This window comes from Protomyctophum parallelum (assembly GCF_964188405.1).
Source record: "Protomyctophum parallelum genome assembly, chromosome: 13".
In the NCBI taxonomy this organism is placed as follows: domain Eukaryota; kingdom Metazoa; phylum Chordata; class Actinopteri; order Myctophiformes; family Myctophidae; genus Protomyctophum; species Protomyctophum parallelum.
Window position 1 is genome coordinate 5,567,429 of NC_139708.1, and position 23,380 is coordinate 5,590,808.

Sequence of the window (23,380 nt, forward strand, 5' to 3'; positions counted from 1 at the left end):
AGAACAGTGCTGCTAGTATCCTGGTTAGAGTGAACAACATGTCACCGTCAGAACAGTGCTGCTAGGATCCTGGTTAGAGTGAACAACATGTCACCATCCAGAACAGTGCTGCTAGGATCCTGGTTAGAGTGAACAACATGTCACCATCCAGAACAGTGCTGCTAGGATCCTGGTTAGAGTGAACAACATGTCAACGTCAGAACAGTGCTGCTAGGATCCTGGTGAGAGTGAACAACATGTCACTGTCAGAACAGTGCTGCTAGGATCCTGGTTAGAGTGAACAACATGTCAACGTCAGAACAGTGCTGCTAGGATCCTGGTGAGAGTGAACAACATGTCACCGTCAGAACAGTGCTGCTAGGATCCTGGTGAGAGTGAACAACATGTCAACGTCAGAACAGTGCTGCTAGGATCCTGGTGAGAGTGCGAAAATAGGAACACATCAAATATACATGAATCAACAATGATACAATACAATACAAGGTCTGCCTCCTCACCCATCAGTGCATCCACAGCAACCCCCCCACCCCCCCCCCCCCCCCCCCCTACTTAAAGGAACTCATTGAACCCCCAACCTCCACCCGCTCCCAAAACTCTACACCATGGGTGACCTTCATGGGCCTTCTGCTCAGCTGCTCCTCTGCTGTGGAACGCCCTCCCCGACCACCTGAGAGCACCACAGTCCGTGGATGGTTTTAAAAGAGGACTAAAGACCTTCCTTTTTAGCAAGGCATTTGCCTAGTTGGACTTTTAAGATGCCCTGTGTGTTTTTTACCTTTTTAGCTGTTTAGGTGATCACAGAATGCTTAAAAAAAACTTTTGGCGATTCTGATTAATGAACGATTATTAAAAGAAAAAAAATGTATATAACGACAATATTAAATAACAGATTTACAAGGTCACAATGCCACACATGCTATGATAGCAGTATTATATAGTAAACCAAGCGTAACAGTATGACTGACATCTCCTGCTGACCTGTGCCTTGCAGTTTGTGGAGACCATCAGCAGTAAGCAGAGTGAACTGGACACCTTCATTGCCGAGGGTTACAAGACGGCCTTGTCAGAGGAGCGCCGGCGATACTGCTTCCTGGTGGACCGCCAGTGCGCCGTGGCCAAAAACAGCAGTGCCTACCATGGCAAGGTAAGAGTCAACCATTATGTGCCATTTGCGGGAAAAGTCCCGGATTGTAGCTTTACTTTAACTTTAGGATTCATGAAAAGGGCCTCTTTATTATAAATGTCTTTGCTCTCGGGCGGCGCAGTGGTAAAGTCCTTTCCCCCCACCCACCACCACAGAGGTCGGGGGTTAGAATCCACCGTGGTTCAACCGGCTTTGTCGGGCGTCTATGTGAATTGGCCCGTGTTCAGGGGAGGGAGGGAGGGAGGGAGGGAGGCCGGGCGGGGAAGTTGACATTGGTCGTTGATTGTTCTCCTCCGGGCTGTACACCTGTCAATGGGGAGTGTTGGGCTCATACATACTCCAGTTTTTGGTGATAGGTTATCACCGTTTTAGGTGATATCTTATCACCTAAAATGGTGATAAGAGTTGAGGCCATCATACTCGCGGTGATGTCCTTAAGGATTGACCCCGCCTCCCTGGCTGTGGTTTACCCAACTTCTAGACCAATCAGTGAACGAGGTGATAGTTCCAGAGTGAAAATACTTTTTTTTTTTTTTTTTTAACTTTTATGTCAAAAACTGACTTTCTTCAACCATTGATATTTTTGTCCTAAGTACTGTATAAGTGAGGACAATAACTTTCTACCCCCCCCCCCCCCCCCCCCCCTCCCCCCGCTGGCATGCATTCACACGCCATTGCATTGGCAATGCAAAACAGAGGTCTGGCAATGAACCATGAAAATGAAACCCAGCAGCATTTCTCTTTAAATGAAATTGAATGCGATGCAAATAGTTTTTCGTGTTCAGTAAAGAGCTTGTAAGCGTCGGAAATGACAAGTGTAGTCTTCAGAGTGTGTGTGTGTGTGTGTGTATGCACGTGTGAGCGCATGTACCCGATTTTCTCTCTCTGTCTGTCTCCTGGGTTTCCTGGTAGGTGTACACTGCCAGACTTAAGGTGTGTGTGTGTGTGTGTGTGTGTGTGTGTGTGTGTGTGTGTGTGTGTGTGTGTGTGTGTGTGTGTGTGTGTGTGTGTGTGTGTGTGTGTGTGTGTGTGTGTGTGTGTGTGTGTGTGTGTGTGTGTGTGTGTGTGTGTGTGTGGTGTGTTTCAACATGGAGTCTGAATCCATTAATCAGGATGGGGGTGTGTGTGGGATGGATTCAACCTTGGGCGAGCTGAAGAGCCCTCTCTGGGAAATTGTGCATGTTCCTGTTTGAAAGACTGTTCCTGTATGAAAGACTGTTACTGTATATATGAATTACTGTTCCTGTATGAAAGACTGTTCCTGTATGAAAGACTGTTCCTGTATAAAAGACTGTTCCTATATGAAAGACTGTTCCTGTATGAAAGACTGTTCCTGTATGAAAGACTGTTACTGTATGAAAGACTGTTCCTGTATGAAAGACTGTTCCTGTATGAAAGACTGTTCCTGTATGAAAGACTGTTCCTGTATGAATTACTGTTCCTGTATGAAAGACTGTTCCTGTATGAAAGACTGTTCCTGTATGAAAGACTGTTCCTGTATGAAAGACTGTTCCTGTCTTAAAGACTGTTCCTGTCTTAAAGACTGTTCCTGTCTTAAAGACTGTTCCTGTATGAAAGACTGTTCCTGTATGAAAGACTGTTCCTGTATGAAAGACTGTTCCTGTATGAAAGACTGGGACATGTTCCTGTATGAAAGACTGGGACATGTTCCTGTATGAAAGACTGTTCCTGTATGAAAGACTGGGAGATTGAATAGGAGAGAGAGCGAGGCAGAGGTAGCAGAAGCAGAGAGCGTGGGAGGCAGGGGAGATATTGTCCTTCACTCGTTTGTGTGTGTGTGTGTGTGTGTGTGTGTGTGTGTGTGTGTGTGTGTGTGTGGGTGTCTCTTTCTGTTGGCACACATGTGCACGTGTTGGATGTGTCTGTCCACAAAGCTCCGTTTATCCAGAGGTAGAAGAGTCATGTCCCAGGGCTGAGAGAGTTGTTTGAGTGGGCGGCTGGTTAGTCCCTCCACCCTGCCCACTCACCATTGTTAGGATACTGTAGCTCTGCAGGGTGCAAGGGGTTCAAGGACTCCGTTCAGGGACAACCTCGAGCCCCGAGAACACGTACTGTAGGAGACGGAGAGTCGCAACGCGTTGTGAGCTTGTACAGTAGATTTGCTGTTTAGTTCTTTTCATATAGGGTTAAAGTGTTTAAACTGATTTCGACTCATTTAGCTGGGGAACCCATAGAACCCCCCTGAAGGACGCCTGTGGGAACCACTGCTCTAAAGGCCTTACTTCAGTTTTAGGTGATAAAATACTACAACATGGCATCACGCCGTGGTGATAAGCGACTCAACGCTCACTCAAACACATGTTCACTCTCTGTTTTTACTTCTGTTATGCACCAGTCTAGGGGCCTGATACACAACATGAAAATATGACGCTCCTGCCTTCCCCAACTCCCAAGCAGCCACTCAAACAAAGGGTTAATTACCGGTATATATTTATTACCAGAATAGGATTAACAATTTAAAGTGAGTTTCATAAAAGTAAAGGGTTTTAACCCATTCTGACCGGGCACCCGTTTTGGTGTCAGCATCATGTTATGCTTTAGCTATTGAAAAATAGCAGATCTACAAGCTCATATCGCGCCACCGAGTGGCGCGATACGAGCTTGTAGGTCTGCTATTTTTGAAAAATCGAAAGACACTTTTAGAATCTGATCTCAGGTCAGAATGGGTTAATAATGAAACTGTCAGGATGTAATAGACATTTTTAGAATCTGATCTCAGGTCAGAATGGGTTAAGGAGTGTTGAAATGTTGAAATAAATCAAAAAGAACTAAACCAAAATAATACATTGCCTAAAGCTTACTCTTGTATTACTACAAGAGCCTACTCCAAGAGCTCACTCCTTAAAGGGACACTTCACCCTTTTTGCAAAAAAATATATGTTAATGACGTTTAGAAGCTTTAGATTACTTTCCTGGGGGTATTTATGTGTGTAATATGTGGTTTTAGTTATTTTAGATTGTAGCAGTGAGCCTGTTGTCTCTGATGTCATGGACACTGGTCTCCCTACCTTCCTGGACTACAATTCCCATAATTCTTTGGTGCACTGCTCCTCCTTGTGGATAGGGGGAGAGCTGTCATACTGAGACAACATGTAGTCCACGAAGGAAGTGAGCCCAGTGTCCATGACATCAGAGACAACAGGCTCACTGCTACAATCTAAAATATCTAAAACCACATATTACACACATAAAGATCTCCAGGAAAGTGTTCTAAAGCTTCTAAACGTCATTAACATATATTTTTTGGCAAAAAGGGTGAAGTGTCCCTTTAACACATTCCATCCATACAACATCGTCATAGGGAATCCAACCGACGGATTCATTGGACGTGTGTGTACACGTACTTAGCGTGTGTGCCCCGCGTCCGAAACGTCAGTTACCGTGTGGGGGACGGGTCCCCAGGGAGCCCCTGTACTGTCACTGTACTGTCACTGTACTGTCACTGTACTGTCACACCCGAAATAATCATATATACTAGGCTACAGTTAGTGTGTGTGCGTGCGTGCAGCAGTGACACTTGGTTGTGAAAACAAACCAAGCGCTATTTTCGTGCTCGGACAGAAACACATAGCTCCTTGACCCATTCTGACCTGAGATCAGATTCATACGAGGTTTCCACTGGACACACACTGGTCTGATTAAACCCATTCTGACCTGAGATCAGATTAAAAAAATGTCAGTCGTTCTTCGATTTTTCAAAAATAGCAGACCTACAAGCTCATATCGCGCCACTCGGTGGCGCGATATGAGCTTGTAGATCTGCTATTTTTAAATAGCTAAAGCATAACGTAATGCTAACACCAAAATGGGTTCCCGTATAGAATGGGTTAATGAAGTGGTTGCACCACTTAAAAATAAAATGAGACTGGTTTCATATTAAAACTATAAATCTGTGTCTGTATTGCATATTCAAACCTAACATGTATTTGACTAAGACTAAAAGAGCAAGACTAAGACTAAACCACTAAGACTAAGACTAGCCTAAGACTAAATTATTTTGATATTTCGTCGACTAAGACTAGACTAACAGACTAAATGTGTGTTATTCAAAAGACTAAGACTAAATCGAAATATGCTGAAAAACATAACACTGCTAAGGACTGCTCCCCACCAATCGCTGGCTGCCAGAAAGTGTCTCATGAATGTTGTGCTCAGAACAGTATGTGAGATATCAAAACACTGCACATGTATTAGTTTGACAATGTGTATTTATTTATGAGTGACATTTCCCCTTGTGATGGGCTAATTTCCCATCTGCTGCTGTTATATAAAACGTATTCAGTGAGAACTCCCCTCTCCCCTGTGTGTGTGTGTGTGTGTGTGTGTGTGTGTGTGCGTGTGTGCGTGTGTGTGTGTGTGTGTGTGTGTGCTCTGAACCAGGATGTAATGCTTTTTTTTTTTATTAGGAATTTAACCCATTCTGACCTGAGATCAGATTCATAACGAGGTTTCCGCCGGACACACACTGGTCCTGATGAACCCATTCTGACCTGAGATCAGATTCTAAAAATGTCAGTCGCTCTTCAATTTTTCAAAAATAGCAGACCTACAAGCTCGTATCGCGCCACTCGGTGGCGCGATATGAGCTTGTAGATCTGCTATTTTTAAATAGCTAAAGCATAACATGATGCTGACACCAAAATGGGTGCCCGTTCAGAATGGGTTAAAGGCACAATAACTCAATGGCGTATCATGTCAGAGTCCAAGAAGCAAAGTTGCAAACATGTTGAATCTTTATTGAAATGCATTAATTATGAAAGGAAATGGCCGACTATGATGAGCTCTTCTCTGACCATCCTCTCTCAGTCTCCAGTCCAGAGAACCAGAGAGGAAATCAGCTGACGATGGCGATGCGTTGTCAGCTAATAGTCTATTTAGATCTATTGTGTTAGTAATAGATCTTCCATTTTAGCTTTTCTTGAAAACATTTAAGAAACATCAATATAGCCTCCCCCTGGCCAGCCGGGGCGCCTGATGGGGAGGAATGGAACTGGTTGGAATAACGTGTTCCTTCCACGCGCTACGTCCAACCAGGGAAACTCCCCCCTGTCAGGTGTAAAGGAGCAACTTGGACACTCAGGCATGAAGGAAGCATGAGTTCAAGTCCGTTGCTCTCCCCTTGTCCCCCATATATGGGGACTAGGTTGGTCTCCCCATGTCCCCCATATATGGGGACTAGGTTGGCGGAGGGTGTGTAGAGCCCAGGATCACATTAGATAATTGACACAGGGGTGAAAAATGGGTTACAAAATCGTGGGATAAAAATTATTAAAAAATAAAATAAATAAATATAATCAATATAAATCAATACATGTAAAAGTTTTGGCTATAATGACCGGGTTGGAAAGCAGAATTTGCCCCTGTACTGATGTAGTAAATTAAAAGCTATTGCATTTTCTGTAGTTCTACAGCCATAATGTTGTGTGGTTGTCCCAAAATAAATCCCATGGTAGGCTGGTGTGCCTCGCTGTAGAACCACTGCTTTGGCCATAACATTAACATTTTTCTGTTTACACTGTAGTTTTATTTTTAGATTTCATGTTTACATTTTCTCATTAGCATGCATAAACAGACAATTTTTCTGTTTATACTGCAGTTTTATTTTTAGATTTCATGTTTACATTTTCTCCATGGTCAGTTTTCATGTTTACATTTTCTCCATAGTCAGTCATAGTCGGTTACCATACCTGAATATATCATAATAATAATTAAGAGTCAATCTTGACTAAACATCCTAGCAGAGCTGATTAATTCCATATCTAAATCAATCTTTTTTTCTTTTCTTTTTTTTTCTTTTTTTTTTATCCCTTTTTTCAATCTATTTTCAAGCTATATCATTAAAATCAATCTGTGCTTTTAAAATGCAAGGATGACATAACTTTGATGGAAAATATAATGTCTTTGAGTTTGAATTGTATGTCAGATTACCAAGCATGTTTAACTTGTGCACTTTATGCACAAGTTACTTTAGTTACAAATCTGTATTGCCCTATGAATGCTAAACCAATATAAATAATATAACCATATAGATGCACTTCATACATTTGTACATTATTCTTGTACTGTATGTATGTTTCCTAGTGTAATGTGTGTGCATGGGGTCTGTGGATGTAAACTAGCATCTTAGCTAAATCCGGTGTTTTTAAAATAAACAAATAAAGTAAGGTATGTCTATGCAAGTAGATTTTTATGCTGTACTGAAATGGCTTCCTAGAAAATCAAACAAACCACTTCATGCTTTTAAAATAGCTGGCAGTAATGTCAAGTGTACCGAATGAGTCATAGTCAAATGGCTCAACATTCCAGACCACCCTTAATGGTCCTTCAGCACACCTAATCCTCCTGTGTGTGTGTGTGTGTGTGTGTGTGTGTGTGTGTGTGTGTGTGTGTGTGTGTGTGTGTGTGTGTGTGTGTGTGTGTGTTTGTGTGTGTGTGGTTACATCAGAGAAAAGTATAAAAGTAATCTGCCACACCCCATTCTTCATACACCCTCACAATGAAATACAATAATATACGTGTATTTAACCCAACTGATCTAAATGAATGCATTTACACAAATCCTCACCTGGATTACAGGTAGTTTTAGACCAACACATTATGTAATCAACTGTTTCACTGTGTGTGCGTGTGCATATCTATCCAGAAAGTGTTGTAAACCTGTCTGTGTGTATCCCTCCATCCAGGGTAAAGACCTGCTGACCCAGAAGATCCCAGTGTGGCAGCAGGCCTGCTCGGATCCCAACAAGCTGCCTGAGAGGGCTATGCTCTTAGCCCAGCAGATGGGCTCTGGTGGGGCCTCCCTCGGGGGCACCAGTCCCCTGCACAGCTCCAAATCCAACCTGGTCATCTCGGACCCTATACCAGGGGCCCAGCCTCTCCCTGTACCCCCAGAACTGGCCGTCTTCATGGGCAGCGGCTTGGGACACCAGGCGGTAAGTGCCGATGCTGAGAAAGACTGTCTGTGATTTAGAGTTGAGTTGTTTGGCCGACAGCATGATTGAGGAGGGAGATGAATTATCGCCTCTCACTCGGAAACATCCAGGGACTACTTCTCTGTGTGTGTCCGTAGCTAGCTTCCTGTGAAGACGCTAATGAAGTAAATCACACTGTCTGCTACACCTTTAGCCCTCTGTGGGGAAGCAAAATATACTGTGTCTCTCTGGTATCACTCTATTGCTGGCACTTTTATTAATGAGCCTGCAACTCAAGCTGGTCAGCGGGAAGAAAGTTAAAGAGACGATTGCTCGCTGAATATCAATTCCTGAGCCCCAGCTCCCAAGTCAAAACGTATATTATTTTAATCGAGGAACATAAGCATTACAGTAACTGCTGACTACTAATATCATATCCATTAGATCAGTTCCAGTGCAGCGATAGTTCGTTACGACATGGAAGGCAGGAGGTGTTATATTTTTTTCCACATACCCCCCTTATTAATTCTCTAACAGTAATTAATTCATGCTCCTCTAAATCAGCTGTCTCTCCACGTCAACTCCCTTCATTCGCTACAAGCTATCTCATTCCCCCAGTGCAAATCAGGCGATCTTTTTAAGCATCTCTGTTCACTGCTCATTCGACATGCTTAGCTGTCAAAGCAGGTTGTACAGTGTCGTTTTTTTCCCCCACCTCCCTGGCCTCCTCCTCCTATTATTAAAATGTCATGTTATTAGGATGATGATGATTGGATTGTACTATGGATTGTATATGAATCATGATATTATAATCGCTAAAAGTAATGTTCAATTGTTCATGGAATAATTGTGCTTTGCTCTGGGGGTTGTTGTTGATATCAGATGCTGTGTCTTGTTGCACAGGTAATCTGTAATATCACATGAGCAGAGCCACACTGCCAAACTAAATGCCAATAGCTTTGCAATAAATGAGCTGAAGAATCTTATATGAGATGTACGTTCTACACAATCTACACATTGGAATAGATCCATTGTCCTGTGCTATACAGAGGCTGATGGGGCCAGATGGCATGTCTATGGTCAACGGGACAACAGGGGTCCATGGCGAGGAGTACTGGACAGAGGCAGGGCCCGTGGTGTCTCAGGGCCGGCCCACCACTCCTCAGAGCCAGCAGCCCCAGACCCAGACCCAGCCTCAGAGACAGGTCAGCGATGTCTACTCCAACACCCTGCCTGTCCGCAGGCCTGCCCCTGCCAAGACCAAGAATCCAGTGGGTAAGACAATGATCCGAGCACCACCACAGAGTAGCTGGTGGCTTAAAAAAATCACACTTGACTTGTGTGAAGTGAGGGGCGCAGACAGACAGACACACAAAGGACACAAGAAATCAAATCATGTGGATCTCGGGATCCACATGGGAACAGCGTTGCTCCAATCTGGATCTCGGACTCCCATGTTGCCCAGCTGAGGAAATCGGTGACATCTATGACATCATCATACTATAATTAACCGAATGTCTGAGTGTGTGTCCGTGTGTCTGTGTGTGTGTGTGTGTGTCTGTGTGTCAGAAACACTGCCGTAGCTCCTCATTGCCTGCACCAATCACTCCCACTTTTCACACAGGCATTGACCATATGAATATGGAGGGCGTAACGAAGCCCTTTTTTCGATTTGACACATTAATGATTATTAATTAATTTATTAGTCAATTACAAACGCACCCGGGCGCAGTACCCTTCACGGCCACAAGGGGGGGAGGGCAAATATCTCACAACGGGTAAGGACTAGTATCTATAATGTATGACTCAAGGTATTTGAGCTGGTATTCTGTTTTTGGTCTGCCAGCATGTTTTGACAAATTCGGACACGCCTCTCTGGCTGCACACATGTAACTTTCCTCTTCTACCCCGGATTTGAAACCGGTCTGACATTTTTACATTGAGTCTCAATAGAACAGCATCATGTTATGCTTTATCTATTGAAAAATAGCAGATCTACAAGCTCATATCGCGCCACCGAGTGGCGCGATACGAGCTTGTAGGTCTGCCATTTTTTTTAATCGAAGAACGACTGACATTTTTAGAATCTGATCTCGGGTCAGAATGGGTTCATCAGACCAGTGTGTGTCCGGCGGAAACCTCGTATGAATCTGATCTCAGGTCAGAATGGGTTAACATGTAGCAGAGTGGCTCAGAGCTTCACCCTGATGGCCAAAAGTCAAAAGTTCCCAAACCTTTTTGGCCATGCACCCCCTGTTACCTCCCGCCCTAGCTGACGCACCCCCTGTTACCTCCCGCCCTAGCTGACGCACCCCCTGTTACCTCCCGCCCTAGCTGACGCACCCCCTGTTACCTCCCGCCCTAGCTGACGCACCCCCTGTTACCTCCCGCCCTAGCTGACGCACCCCCTGTTACCTCCCGCCCTAGCTGACGCACCCCCTGTTACCTCCCGCCCTAGCTGACGCACCCCCTGTTACCTCCCGCCCTAGCTGACGCACCCCCTGTTACCTCCCGCCCTAGCTGACGGACCCCCTGTTACCTCCCGCCCTAGCTGACGCACCCCCGCACATGGAAATATAAATTGCGTGTAAGCTATTATAACGTTTTTGGCTGGGGACGCCCGGAAATGCTTTGGCCATGTCTCGCGACCCCCACCCTGCCCTCTTCCCCACCACCAATACAAAATAATCTTAATAATAGAGAAAATATATCATAAATGAATACTGAAAACAGATATAATCATTAAGGAAAGTTTATGCATGAACCACATACTATGTAAACTCTTATTTCTATTTTCCAGCCATTCAGTTGCAAAAGAAAAAGACTATTATTGCATGATGGTGCACTGATTTTCAGAACAAGACAGGATGGAGTAACGCTGTGGATCTATGTCCACTAATCACTGTGTGTTCCTCCAGGAGAGACCAGGACCCTGTCCACTAATCACTGTGTGTTCCTCCAGGAGAGACCAGGACCCTGTCCACTAATCACTGTGTGTTCCTCCAGGAGAGACCAGGACCCTGTCCACTAATCACTGTGTGTTCCTCCAGGAGAGACCAGGACCCTGTGGATCTATGTCCACTAATCACTGTGTGTTCCTCCAGGAGAGACCAGGACCCTGTCCACTAATCACTGTGTGTTCCTCCAGGAGAGACCAGGACCCTGCCCAGGTCCAGTTCCATGGCAGCAGGGCTGGAGAAGAACGACCGGGCGCGCGTGCAGGCCATATTCTCCCACGCCGCAGGGGACAACGGCACCCTTCTCAGCTTCAACGAGGGTGATATCATCACACTGTTGGTGCCTGAGGCTCGTGACGGCTGGCACTACGGCGAGAACGAGAAGAACAAGATGTGAGTGGCTATCGATCGCCATCGTGTTTGTATCTGCTGTGGAAGGTGTCACAATGTGGGTTGAGATGTCCCACTGTCCCACCTCAATATGGTATCTAACAAAGGCTATGTTTAAAGACTGTCCCACCTCAATATGGTATCTAACAAAGGCTATGTTTAAAGACTGTCCCACCTCAATATGGCATCTAACAAAGATGAGATGTCCCACTGTCCCACCTCAATATGGTATCTAACAAAGGCTATGTTTAAAGACTGTCCCACCTCAATATGGTATCTAACAAAGGCTATGTTTAAAGACTGTCCCACCTCAATATGGTATCTAACAAAGGCTATGTTTAAAGACTGTCCCACCTCAATATGGTATCTAACAAAGATGAGATGTCCCACTGTCCCACCTCAATATGGTATCTAACAAAGATGAGATGTCCCACTGTGCCACCTCAATATGGTATTTAACAAAGATGAGATGTCCCACCTCAATATGGTATCTAACAAAGATGAGATGTCCCACCTCAATATGGTATTTAACAAAGATGAGATGTCCCACCTCAATATGGTATCTAACAAAGATGAGATGTCCCACCTCAATATGGTATCTAACAAAGATGAGATGTCCCACCTCAATATGGTATCTAACAAAGATGAGATGTCCCACCTCAATATGGTATCTAACAAAGATGAGATGTCCCACCTCAATATGGTATCTAACAAAGATGAGATGTCCCACCTCAATATGGTATCTAACAAAGATGAGATGTCCCACCTCAATATGGTATCTAACAAAGGCTATGTTTAACCCATTCTGACCGGGCACCCATTTTGGTGTTGGCATCATGTTATGCTTTAGCTATTGAAAAATAGCAGCACACACTCCCTGGATGCCAATGATGAACCTCTGCCCCAAATGTTCCAGAACGGACTGCCACCAGGAGGCAGACTTTTGAAAAAAGAATGTAATACTCCTCCAGATTCTGTCCAAAAATCCCACAAATCGTTACACACTATCTCTATAGTCATGTGTTCAAGACGGATCTGTCCGATATTTCAGATTCCATCCTAATTGGCTAACATTGGCAAGATTGGCCCGTTTTTAACAAAAAGCCTCAAATCATAAACGCAGCGTGCAATTTGAGTGAAATCTTTCACAGACTTTCCTACTAGGCTGAGGAATATATCCCACCCTTTTCACATTGGCCTGTTGTAGCGCCACCAACAGGTGGATTTTTGCAAAACACATTTTTGGAACAAAATGCCTCAAATCATGAACTCGGCGTGTAATTTACGTGAAATCTTTACGGGGCACTTTATCTACTTCAAATCTGAATTCGAAACTCGGACACCTAAGCCTGATTTATACTTTGATGTATGCTCTGCATACTACAGAGCATTACTCACGCCTATGTCGTCATTTGTTTACCACAGCAAACGATGCGGATGTATCGACCGTGTCTGTCACAAATCTGATCCAATCACTTGCAAATGACAATGAGTGTTGTCAGTGGACAACCAGTCCTAAAGATCGGATTTGAGAACAAAATTGGATTTGGCTTGCAGTCCAAACAAAGCCTAAGTTAAAGTGTTCACTAACTGCGTTTCAGGCGTGGCTGGTTCCCGTTCTCCTACACGCGAGTGGTCCCAGAGAGCGACAACGAGAAGCTCCGAGTGAAGTAAGTTTCAGGACATGCTGCTCGGTGCAGTCTTCATAGTGAAGTAAGTTTCAGGACATGCTGCTCGGTGCAGTCTTCATAGTGAAGTAAGTTCCAGGACATGCTGCTCGGTGCAGTCTTCATAGTGAAGTAAGTTTCAGGACATGCTGCTCGGTGCAGTCTTCATAGTGAAGTAAGTTTCAGGACATGCTGCTCGGTGCAGTCTTCATAGTGAAGTAAGTTTCAGGACATGCTGCTCGGTGCAGTCTTCATAGTGAAGTAAGTTTCAGGACATGCTGCTCGGTGCAGTCTTCATAGTGAAGTAAGTTCCAGGACATGCTGCTCGGTGCAGTCTTCATAGTGAAGTAAGTTTCAGGACATGCTGCTCGGTGCAGTCTTCATAGTGAAGTAAGTTTCAGGACATGCTGCTCGGTGCAGTCTTCATAGTGAAGTAAGTTTCAGGACATGCTGCTCGGTGCAGTCTTCATAGTAAAGTAAGTTTCAGGACATGCTGCTCGGTGCAGTCTTCATAGTGAAGTAAGTTTCAGGACATGCTGCTCGGTGCAGTCTTCATAGTGAAGTAAGTTTCAGGACATGCTGCTCGGTGCAGTCTTCATAGTGAAGTAAGTTTCAGGACATGCTGCTCGGTGCAGTCTTCATAGTGAAGTAAGTTTCAAGGACATGCTCGGTGCAGTCTTCATAGTGAAGTAAGTTTCAGGACATGCTGCTCGGTGCAGTCTTCATAGTGAAGTAAGTTTCAGGACATGATGCTCGGTGCAGTCTTCATAGTGAAGTAAGTTTCAGGACATGCTGCTCGGTGCAGTCTTCATAGTGAAGTAAGTTTCAAGGACATGCTCGGTGCAGTCTTCATAGTGAAGTAAGTTTCAGGACATGCTGCTCGGTGCAGTCTTCATAGTGAAGTAAGTTCCAGGACATGCTGCTCGGTGCAGTCTTCATAGTGAAGTAAGTTTCAGGACATGCTGCTCGGTGCAGTCTTCATAGTGAAGTAAGTTTCAGGACATGCTGCTCGGTGCAGTCTTCATAGTGAAGTAAGTTTCAGGACATGCTGCTCGGTGCAGTCTTCATAGTGAAGTAAGTTCCAGGACATGCTGCTCGGTGCAGTCTTCATAGTGAAGTAAGTTCCAGGACATGCTGCTCTGTGCAGTCTTCATAGTGAAGTAAGTTTCAGGACATGCTGCTCGGTGCAGTCTTCATAGTGAAGTAAGTTTCAGGACATGCTGCTCGGTGCAGTCTTCATAGTGAAGTAAGTTTCAGGACATGCTGCTCGGTGCAGTCTTCATAGTGAAGTAAGTTTCAGGACATGCTGCTCGGTGCAGTCTTCATAGTGAAGTAAGTTTCAGGACATGCTGCTCGGTGCAGTCTTCATAGTAAAGTAAGTTTCAGGACATGCTGCTCGGTGCAGTCTTCATAGTGAAGTAAGTTTCAGGACATGCTGCTCGGTGCAGTCTTCATAGTGAAGTAAGTTTCAGGACATGCTGCTCGGTGCAGTCTTCATAGTGAAGTAAGTTTCAGGACATGCTGCTCGGTGCAGTCTTCATAGTGAAGTAAGTTTCAGGACATGCTGCTCGGTGCAGTCTTCATAGTGAAGTAAGTTTCAGGACATGCTGCTCGGTGCAGTCTTCATAGTGAAGTGAGTTTCAAGGACATGCTCGGTGCAGTCTTCATAGTGAAGTAAGTTTCAAGGACATGCTCGGTGCAGTCTTCATAGTGAAGTAAGTTTCAGGACATGCTGCTCGGTGCAGTCTTCATAGTGAAGTAAGTTTCAGGACATGCTGCTCGGTGCAGTCTTCATAGTGAAGTAAGTTTCAGGACATGCTGCTCGGTGCAGTCTTCATAGTGAAGTAAGTTTCAAGGACATGCTCGGTGCAGTCTTCATAGTGAAGTAAGTTGCAGGACATGCTGCTCGGTGCAGTCTTCATAGTTAATGATCAAGTAAGGAACTTGTAGCCTGGGTCATCAGTTAATCATACTCTCAGTGTTCTATCCTGTCACAAGGACATTTGCTTTGGCCTCTTTCAATAGGCTCTGTGCAGAACTGGAGTCCCAGGGTTTCAGAAGGTAGCGTACCTGGTCCGTTTCCTGTTCCAGTTTGTTTTGATTGGCTCAGCAGACGATTTGAACAGGACACACAAATGACACCTTGTGTTTCCAGTACAAATGTACTGCAGAGCCGATCAAACGAAACTACGGGGAAATTAACCGGAACAGGAAATGGCTTGCCACCTTGGTCCAAAACCCTGGACTACAGTTTTATTAGGCTGCACTGCTGGCCACACCTGGCCATGGCCCAATCGTGACAATAACATTAGCAGTTTAACCATTTACACCTGAGGAAAAACAGATCCTATTACAACATGACTAGGATGTGGCCAGGTGAAGTCAACTGTGCAACCTAGTTGAAAGTTTCAACCTGCAGTGCAACACTATTTATCTGCATTACATGACTTAGTGTGTGCGTTAGTAGTGTGTAGTTACTATTTTAACACTTAAAGCCAAGGTATATTCAGTATTTTCACTTAATTCAAATATCACTTATTTTTTGTTTTGTTGTGATAATTCTCTCTACTATAGAGTGTGCTGAGTCTACTGACCATATAAGGAGTTCCTCCCTGTCCCCAGTTAACCCCTGGGGTAACCCCCCCCCCCTAGGTTTCGTTTTTGGGTTAATTGTATTGGATTGTAATATGTACGTGTCTTCACCCCTCCAGTCTGCACCATGGGAAAAGCAGCAGCACAGGGAACCTTCTGGAGAGTGACATGTCCCTGCCCATGCCCGACTACGGCCTGACGGCCCGTCTGCTGGCACAGAGCCTGGCACAGACTCGCCCACGCCCCTACAGCATGGCAGGCTTTGCCGCACAGGTGGGGAGTCAGTGTTAATAGGTCATGTTTCACTCGAGCCTCCTTTGACTGGATTAATTTGATCGGTTTAATTGAAAACACTCACCTTGTTCACTGTGCATAATCATTTCAACACAGAGGTAATGGGTCAAGTGTTCTTCATTTTTACCTGAAGGTGGATTTGTTTTGCAGAAAGGAAATATGGCAATCCAATTAAAAACAAGACATCACAATCATATAGAGTTCAGACATTAAAACCCTAGCCTGACAGGGAGGCTGATTCTGGCTGGTTATTTAAGGATCTGCTTCCACCTGCTGGTCAGATCCTAGGATGGCAGTCTCCTTCTTGCAGAATGGTGTTTGTAAAGGCTTGAGCCGAGATTAAAAATGTGTCTCTTGATTGTTTCAGCCTGCCCTCGAGGATTACGACAGTCGCTTCGCCACAAGGTAAGACCTTATTCTACCTACCCTGCCGTCTGAGTAGAGTCCAGTAAGATGTCTCTAGATGTCTGTAGTTGGTCAAGTGAGGTAGACGGAGATGGATCGATCTCTTTTAGCAGGCAACATGGGATCATACGTGTCATTTTACCCGATCAATTAAAATGCTTCAACATGCTGGAGGGACTGCTACATAGCTGCCGGAGCATTGTGTGCACTCTGCACTGAGGCAAGAGACATTAGAGTTTCAAATCAATTGGTACCATTTTTAATTGTTACTTTACAAAATGTATCGTATCAAAATTCTGCAATATTCTGTGTGTATTGTCTCTGTCCTTTCCTCTTTGCTCTAGCTTGCTTTGCTTTTTTTTAAGTAGGTCTTTAAACAATACTATTATATAATATAATATAATATAATATTATATTATATTATATTATATTATATTATATTATATTATATTATATTATATTATATTATATTATATTATATTATATTATATATTATATTGCTGGCCAGTGTGCCATAATGTAGGGTTAATTTAAGTCGGGGGTTATTCTGCTTCTATCTATGTTTAATGAGGGAATCACTTTTCTTGTATATCTATGTTTGAGTGTGTTTGTGCACGGATGTGTGAGTGCGTGCGTGTCTGAAATGACATACAAGTGTGTGTATGTGCACACGTGGTGTTGGTTGGTTGGATTTCATGTTGTGACAGCAGACATCATGCTGACATCATTGTGATCATCACTGTTTGTGAGCCTGGGGCTTTTCGTCTCCAGCGCCAAGTCGTGTCACATAATTCTGTCTTCTGAATGTTGTTTTCTGGGTCGGCACAGTCCCTACGGGGGTGTATTCACCCCTCCCAGGGATGGAACACTACACACACCCACCTCCTGCCATGGAGATGACTTCCATTACTTCATCGATACCCAAACAGTTTTGTTTCTGTTTTGGGGCCATGGCACATATTATCGATGAGGTAACATGAAGTTCCATTTTCCAGATGGCGGCAGGTGCGTTTGTTTGGTGTCGGCAGCTGTGGGTGGGAAGAAGTAGATTTCTTTGCTCCTCCTACAATGTCTACCTCCAAACTAAGGCTTGCCACCCCCTGTCCAACCCCCCTCGCACGCACGCACGCTCACTCACTCGCACACTTGCACACTCACACACACACATGCACACACCACCGCTTCCTGCCTGTCTTGTCTCTCTCCATTTCTCTCTGAGTGTGTCCGACCTGGCAAGCTTCCTTCTCTCTTTGTTCCACAGTGACAGTGGTGATGGCAAATTGATTTCGACTGTGTGAGAACAGACATACAGACAGACACAGACAGCTTCCGGATAGCACAGGGGCCTCCCCATCCCCCCAACCCCCCACCCCACCCCATCCCAGTCCCCCTTGTCTCCCCCGTCCCCCTCTTTCCCTCCTGTTAGCCTCCCCTACTGATCCCTTTTTTCCTCTCCAAACCTCTTCCCCCGCCTCTGCAAAACACAGCCGCCTCCTCCAATGGAAGCGGTCCAGTTTCATCCCTTCCTTTCTGTCCTCTCTTCTCCTCTCCCGGGTCCCTCCTTTCCTCCCTCCCTCCCTCCCTCCCTCCCTCCCTCCCTCCCTCCCTCCCTCCCTCCCTCCCTCCCCTTCCTTCCCTCCTCCCGCCGTCCCTCTGGGGTGCTGCCGCCGGTGGTGATGTCGGTGTGGACAGTAGCGGTTGGTGGGTGGAGGATTGCGCTGAGAGGGAGAGTCAAAACGGGGCCTACCTGGTCGGCGCACAGCGATACGGACTCTGAGCGCTCTGTGATCTCTGATCCCAGTCCGACCCCTCCTCCCCCCACGGACTAAACCTCTCAAGAGACTGCCTTTGCTACTGCTTTGTGCTTCATGCATGTACATGCTGGTGTCATTTTGTCAGACTATAAAAAGACATTTTCATGTACTGTACAAAAGTGCCCAAAATACTTAAAATGTCTTTGTGATGAAGCCACTGGGCTGAATGGCCTTTGTAAGCACATGTGGACGGAACATTGAACCCCATCCTCCCCCGTTCCCCTTCCCGCTCCCACGCTCAAAAGCTTTGTTGGCAGCAGGTTTACTACTGTATGTTCTGAGAGAGTGCTTCCTTGTGTCAATGCTTAACCCGATGTTCTGTCTAGAGTGTGTGTGTGTGTGTGTGTGTGTGTGTGTGTGTGTGTGTGTGTGTAGCCTGGGTTCCAGCCTGATTCGCTGCGTTCAGCGGATCTGACATTTACAGACCCGTGGAACACAGCGAACCAGGCTTGTGTGTGTGTGTGTGTGTGTGTGTGTGTGTGTGTGTGTGTGTAGCCTGGGTTCCAGCCTGATTCGCTGCGTTCAGCGGATCTGACATTTACAGACCCGTGGAACACAGCGAACCAGGCTTGTGTGTGTGTGTGTGTGTGTGTGTGTGTGTGTGTGTGTGTGTGTGTGTGTGTGTGTGTGCATATGTGTCATATTTGCCTTACTTCGCTACCTTTTTCTATACAACTTGTAGTTATGTGAACCTGAAGTGAAATTGACATCACATTGATTTTGAAGGAATATATATATATATATACATAATGTTTTGGGGGTTATTCAGACCATGAAGCCGCATTGCATTTGATATAATCATCTCAGAATAAATTCTAAATACTGTACATGCACATTGCTATTGGTAAAAATGAAATGAAAAGTGTTCCACGTTCTTTTACCCTACCAGGGGAAACAAAAAAGATTTTCACCGTTCCTAGATCTAAGCAGAGAGTGGTTGACCACTTGAACCCTGGCGTCCCTATACTGGGGCAAACATAACAGACCTACTGTACTGTACAAGCAACGCTTTGTGAGCTTGTAGATCGGCTATTTTGTGCAAAGATATTTAGTGAAAAGGGTATAGGGTAAACACCAGGTTGGCTAGTACTGTAGTGTATTCTGGGATTCCGGTCAACCAAGTATTATAGGGTTAACGTAAATGATGCCACACTGCAAAAAAAAACGTATTTGTTCGTTGTGTCATTATTCAAAATGTCGGCCCTTTTTCAAAGTCAGGGCGATCAATCTTGTTGACCTTCACTGAGTATTCTCAATAACAGCTGTGAATTAGTTCAGGTTTCAAGGAGCTCTCAATGTTTATTATGATTGTATAACGTTACACTGAGTGGCTATGTGGTTTTTGGTCTTTTTTGGGGGGTGGGGGGAAAATTACTTGTTATTGTCCTTGTTGAAACAAAACAATTACAGAAACAATGAGTTATTAGTTGCAAAGTGTTTTATCTTATGCATGCTATGGAGGGACTTCAGAAATGTGATACAAAAAATTGACCCTGAATGTATATGGTGACTTTTTACAAAGGTATTACAAATAAAAACATATATCTATATATTAATAAACGGTTTGGTCTGATGAGAAATCTGTTCTGTTTTGGTAATATGAATTTTCTTTCCCAGTTATTTAATTTAGATTCCCCCCACCCCTCCCCCTTTTAAAATTTTCATTTTGTTATAAATTATTTTTGGTAACTCATTGTGAGCTGCATTGTGAGCATGCACGTCATTTATGTGCTCGTGTGACTGCTTGTATCAGACCTGTCGCACCCACCTGATTCCTGCTCACATACAGTTTGGCTCATTTGGTGACTGTAAACGTTGTGTATGAGAGTGTGTGTGTGTGTGTGGGTGTCTGTGTGGTTGTTTTTGTGTACCGTATTGTGCGTTATTGTGAGAGCACTGTGCACATGATTGCTGCCCTTTGCCTGCCTGCTTATTTACTTCGTTTTGGTTGTTCATGCGTATGATCCTGGGTTGTGTTTAGCTCCTGTTTTATCTATTTTCGGCATACGTTATCTGTGTATAGAGCAATGATGCCTGTGTGGACAGAGTAATTCACCTCCTCTAGTGAATGAAATGCATTTAGCCTGCCTCTCTCTTCATTATATTGGTTTCTGTGAATGTCCAGTACTGAAATGTGCTGCACGGATGGAAAGGACCACATCGTTGTCGTTCAGTAGAGACCTTGTTTGTCCCAAATTGATACTTTTGATACCCGATGGTGTTCCGATGTAGTTATTATTTATTCACAAGCTCTTTTGCATTGGTTCAATGTAAAACTGGAAAAAAAAACTGAAAAAATATATGTCTACAAGCTCTACGTTAAATCGAAATGTGTGTTAAGCCTTGGCTATTTTTGCTACTTTTATGTGACACTGCATGTAGGAACACGAAGTAGGTTTCAACAAAAAAACAAATATGGAGATGCAAGGTGTCTGCCTGACAGCAACGATACATGGCATGATGAGCATGAGTGTACAGCTGTTTTCCATCTCCCATTTCAGTCACAGTCAACAATTATAGGTTTCATGACATTAATTTTCATTGTATTTATATTTATATTTTTTATTTTAGGGTTTATGACCTCATTTACACCCACACAACTTGAACTTTGAACATTCCATGGATCTTCTGTGGTGTGTGTTCTGAAGCCTTTTGAGTTGCAATAAAAACTGGCAAAATCCCTCATCTGCTGGAAAAATTTTATGTCATATATGGGATTTGTGGATTCTTGCCTCACAGTCCACAGGCAAATCAGAGCACTTGTTTGAGCCAGAAAAACCCAGACCACAGAAAATCTACTAAATGTTAAAAGTTCAGGTTTTTGGGTGCAATTGAGCCCAAAAAAAGAAAAAAAAAGAGAAGACATTACAAAACCTTTTTTTATGTCACGATTCGGAACACCCATTTTCAACCTAATCTTCATATAATTGGTCCTCAATAATGCTGTAATAATAATAATAATAATTTCTGTCCACTTCCTCTGCATCTCAGAGTTGTGCTGTGGACAAAACAAATACTAATTAATTGATGCTACAACAATGGCTTCTAATTCACTGTGTTAACTTTCCAGTAAGAGAAAGGCTGTACTAGTTTCCAATAGCTTGGAATCTCCATCGATGATGTCTTTGGAATAAGGTTTCTGAAATGTCCAGCACAGCCCACCTCTTGAGACACCACGAGTAGACACAAAGAGCGCCATCTTATAATGAGCATCAGTGAGGAGCAATTACATGACGACGAGGGTGAAAATGGGTTATGGCTTTAACTTACAGTATTCTCATCTTACGCCAGCCTAACCAGCAATGCCTTTAAGAACTGTGACCCATGCATGATCTTAACTGAGGGATGAGCCATTCAAACCCAAGGGTTCTCTTTACCTTCCAGTTTGGGTCCAGAATTGTCCCGGTTCTGAGGGAACAGGACCTCCGTAAGTCACCAGCCTCCATCGCCATTCAGCCAACCAATCACTCTTATTATCTATTTCTCTCTCTCTCTCTCTCTCTCTCTCTCCTGGTTCTTTGTGCCGTCATTGGCTGTCTGGCTTCAGAAGTGTGCTGGGTATCACGTATCTTTTCTATCCTTTGGCCTCCCAGAGGTCCTAGGCTGTAAAAGATTAATGTTAAATGTATAACGGCATCATTCAGAGAAGACACTACTAACCCTGCATGCATGCCTGTTCATAATTCCCCCCTCTGACAGTTAACAATAAATTGCGTCAAAGAGTTTTGTCACTGCATGCCTGCTAAAACTCTTAAACCGTTGCTAAACGATCTGAACCTGGAAAACATAACTCTGGGAAGGCAGACTTCTCTGGGCGGGGTGGTGTAGTGTTTGTACTTTGTACACGATGCGTTTTGTTTCAAGCTAACTTTCACTGCTTCCCCTCCTCTCCCCCACAGTGACCCTCGCTCCCTGGATGTCTACCTTCGCCCCACCTTCACCGAAGACAGACCCGAACCCATCTTCTACTAGCAGCCTACTGTCCTACGAATCTATAAGTGATTTAAAATGGCTGCCATTGACTTGTTGTGGGTTGTTTATTGTGAATATTGTCCCCACAACTCATGTGTGGGAATCAAAACACTTTTTTTTTCTTCTGTTAAATATTCAGCTTGTGCTGTGATAATTCCACAGCACGTCTACAGTACATATAATCATCATGGTGTTTTGCAAAATACTGTACAGTGCTTTGGGTAGACATAGGATGTCTCTTGCCTAGATGTAAGAACAGGCCACCCACTAGTTTTCTGATTTATTCACTCCAGTGGACAAGGCTTCGCTAATATTTTTCCTGGCAACTGGTGTCATCATAGACTGCTTGTTACAGTACCTGTGTCATTTACAGATTTAATTATACTTTTTGCAGTTAAACAGATGTATATTTATCTTCTATCTCTATTCCTTTTTTTGACACTGTACGTTAAATGTCATGAAGATTACAGGACTTGAAATGACAAAATGATAGCACAGAATGTCTTCATGAAATGTTTGAAACTGAAAAAAGCATTCAAGAATATAATTATCTCTGCCAAGTTGTGGTACCTCAGGAGATTGGAACTCAATCTCTAATGCTAACCAACAGCTATACTTTTATTAAGTAGGTTACTATCCACTATGTTACTAGTTGTTATACAGTAAGACAGGTTTATGATAGGGGGACTGTGCCTTCTTTTCTTTTTAATAAGGCTTTACGCAGCCTCAAGCTGCTAATAGTTCCATTCCTGTTATCAGCAATGAATGATTCCCCCCCCCCCCCTCTCAGTACATAATGTATGTATGTCCCGAAGATAAATAAACAATTTGTATTGACTAAATTAAACCAAAACACCATAACATTTCTGCTCAAATAAGATCGATCACAAAGAAAACTGCTAAGAGCCCTGCGTGCCCTGAAATGCCTGTAAATAATGAGTCATTTTATATCGAGATGTAGCTTTGAGGGAGTGGCGCTGTATAGTAGCCTAGCTAACTAAATAGGACGTTGCATCATTCATTCTCAGTATTACACAGTCAGCTGGGCTTAACCAAGTTTGCTTTAGAAGAGCTTAAATGAGTGACATTTAGCTACTCTATTGTATGGGTACGAGATGATGTTGAAATCTTTAGTGAGGGGGCAAAATAAGAATGAATATCGGTGAACAGATTGCCATTGCAGTCTGAACACAGGATGGAGATGTCCACCTCC

The 23,380-nt window shown here is 44.0% G+C and overlaps 1 protein-coding gene across 2 annotated transcripts in view; it reads left to right on the top strand.

Annotated features, from left to right (window-relative positions):
* The window catches only part of LOC310869680 (BAR/IMD domain-containing adapter protein 2-like), a 100,754-nt gene extending 77,705 nt beyond the window's left edge, over positions 1-23,049 (top strand). Inside the window, exons 7-15 of one of the 2 annotated variants that reach the window (XM_083780516.1) lie at positions 992-1,144; positions 7,849-8,097; positions 9,126-9,351; positions 11,225-11,426; positions 13,025-13,093; positions 15,802-15,955; positions 16,344-16,381; positions 21,580-21,622; positions 22,095-23,049. In XM_083780516.1, coding sequence (XP_083636642.1) covers positions 992-1,144; positions 7,849-8,097; positions 9,126-9,351; positions 11,225-11,426; positions 13,025-13,093; positions 15,802-15,955; positions 16,344-16,381; positions 21,580-21,607 — 1,119 coding nt within the window. In that variant the 3' untranslated portion in view covers positions 21,608-21,622; positions 22,095-23,049. The remainder of the gene's footprint in view (positions 1-991; positions 1,145-7,848; positions 8,098-9,125; positions 9,352-11,224; positions 11,427-13,024; positions 13,094-15,801; positions 15,956-16,343; positions 16,382-21,579; positions 21,623-22,094) is intronic. The other variant, XM_083780515.1, reaches the window with a different exon arrangement.
* The last annotated feature ends 331 nt before the right edge of the window (positions 23,050-23,380 follow it).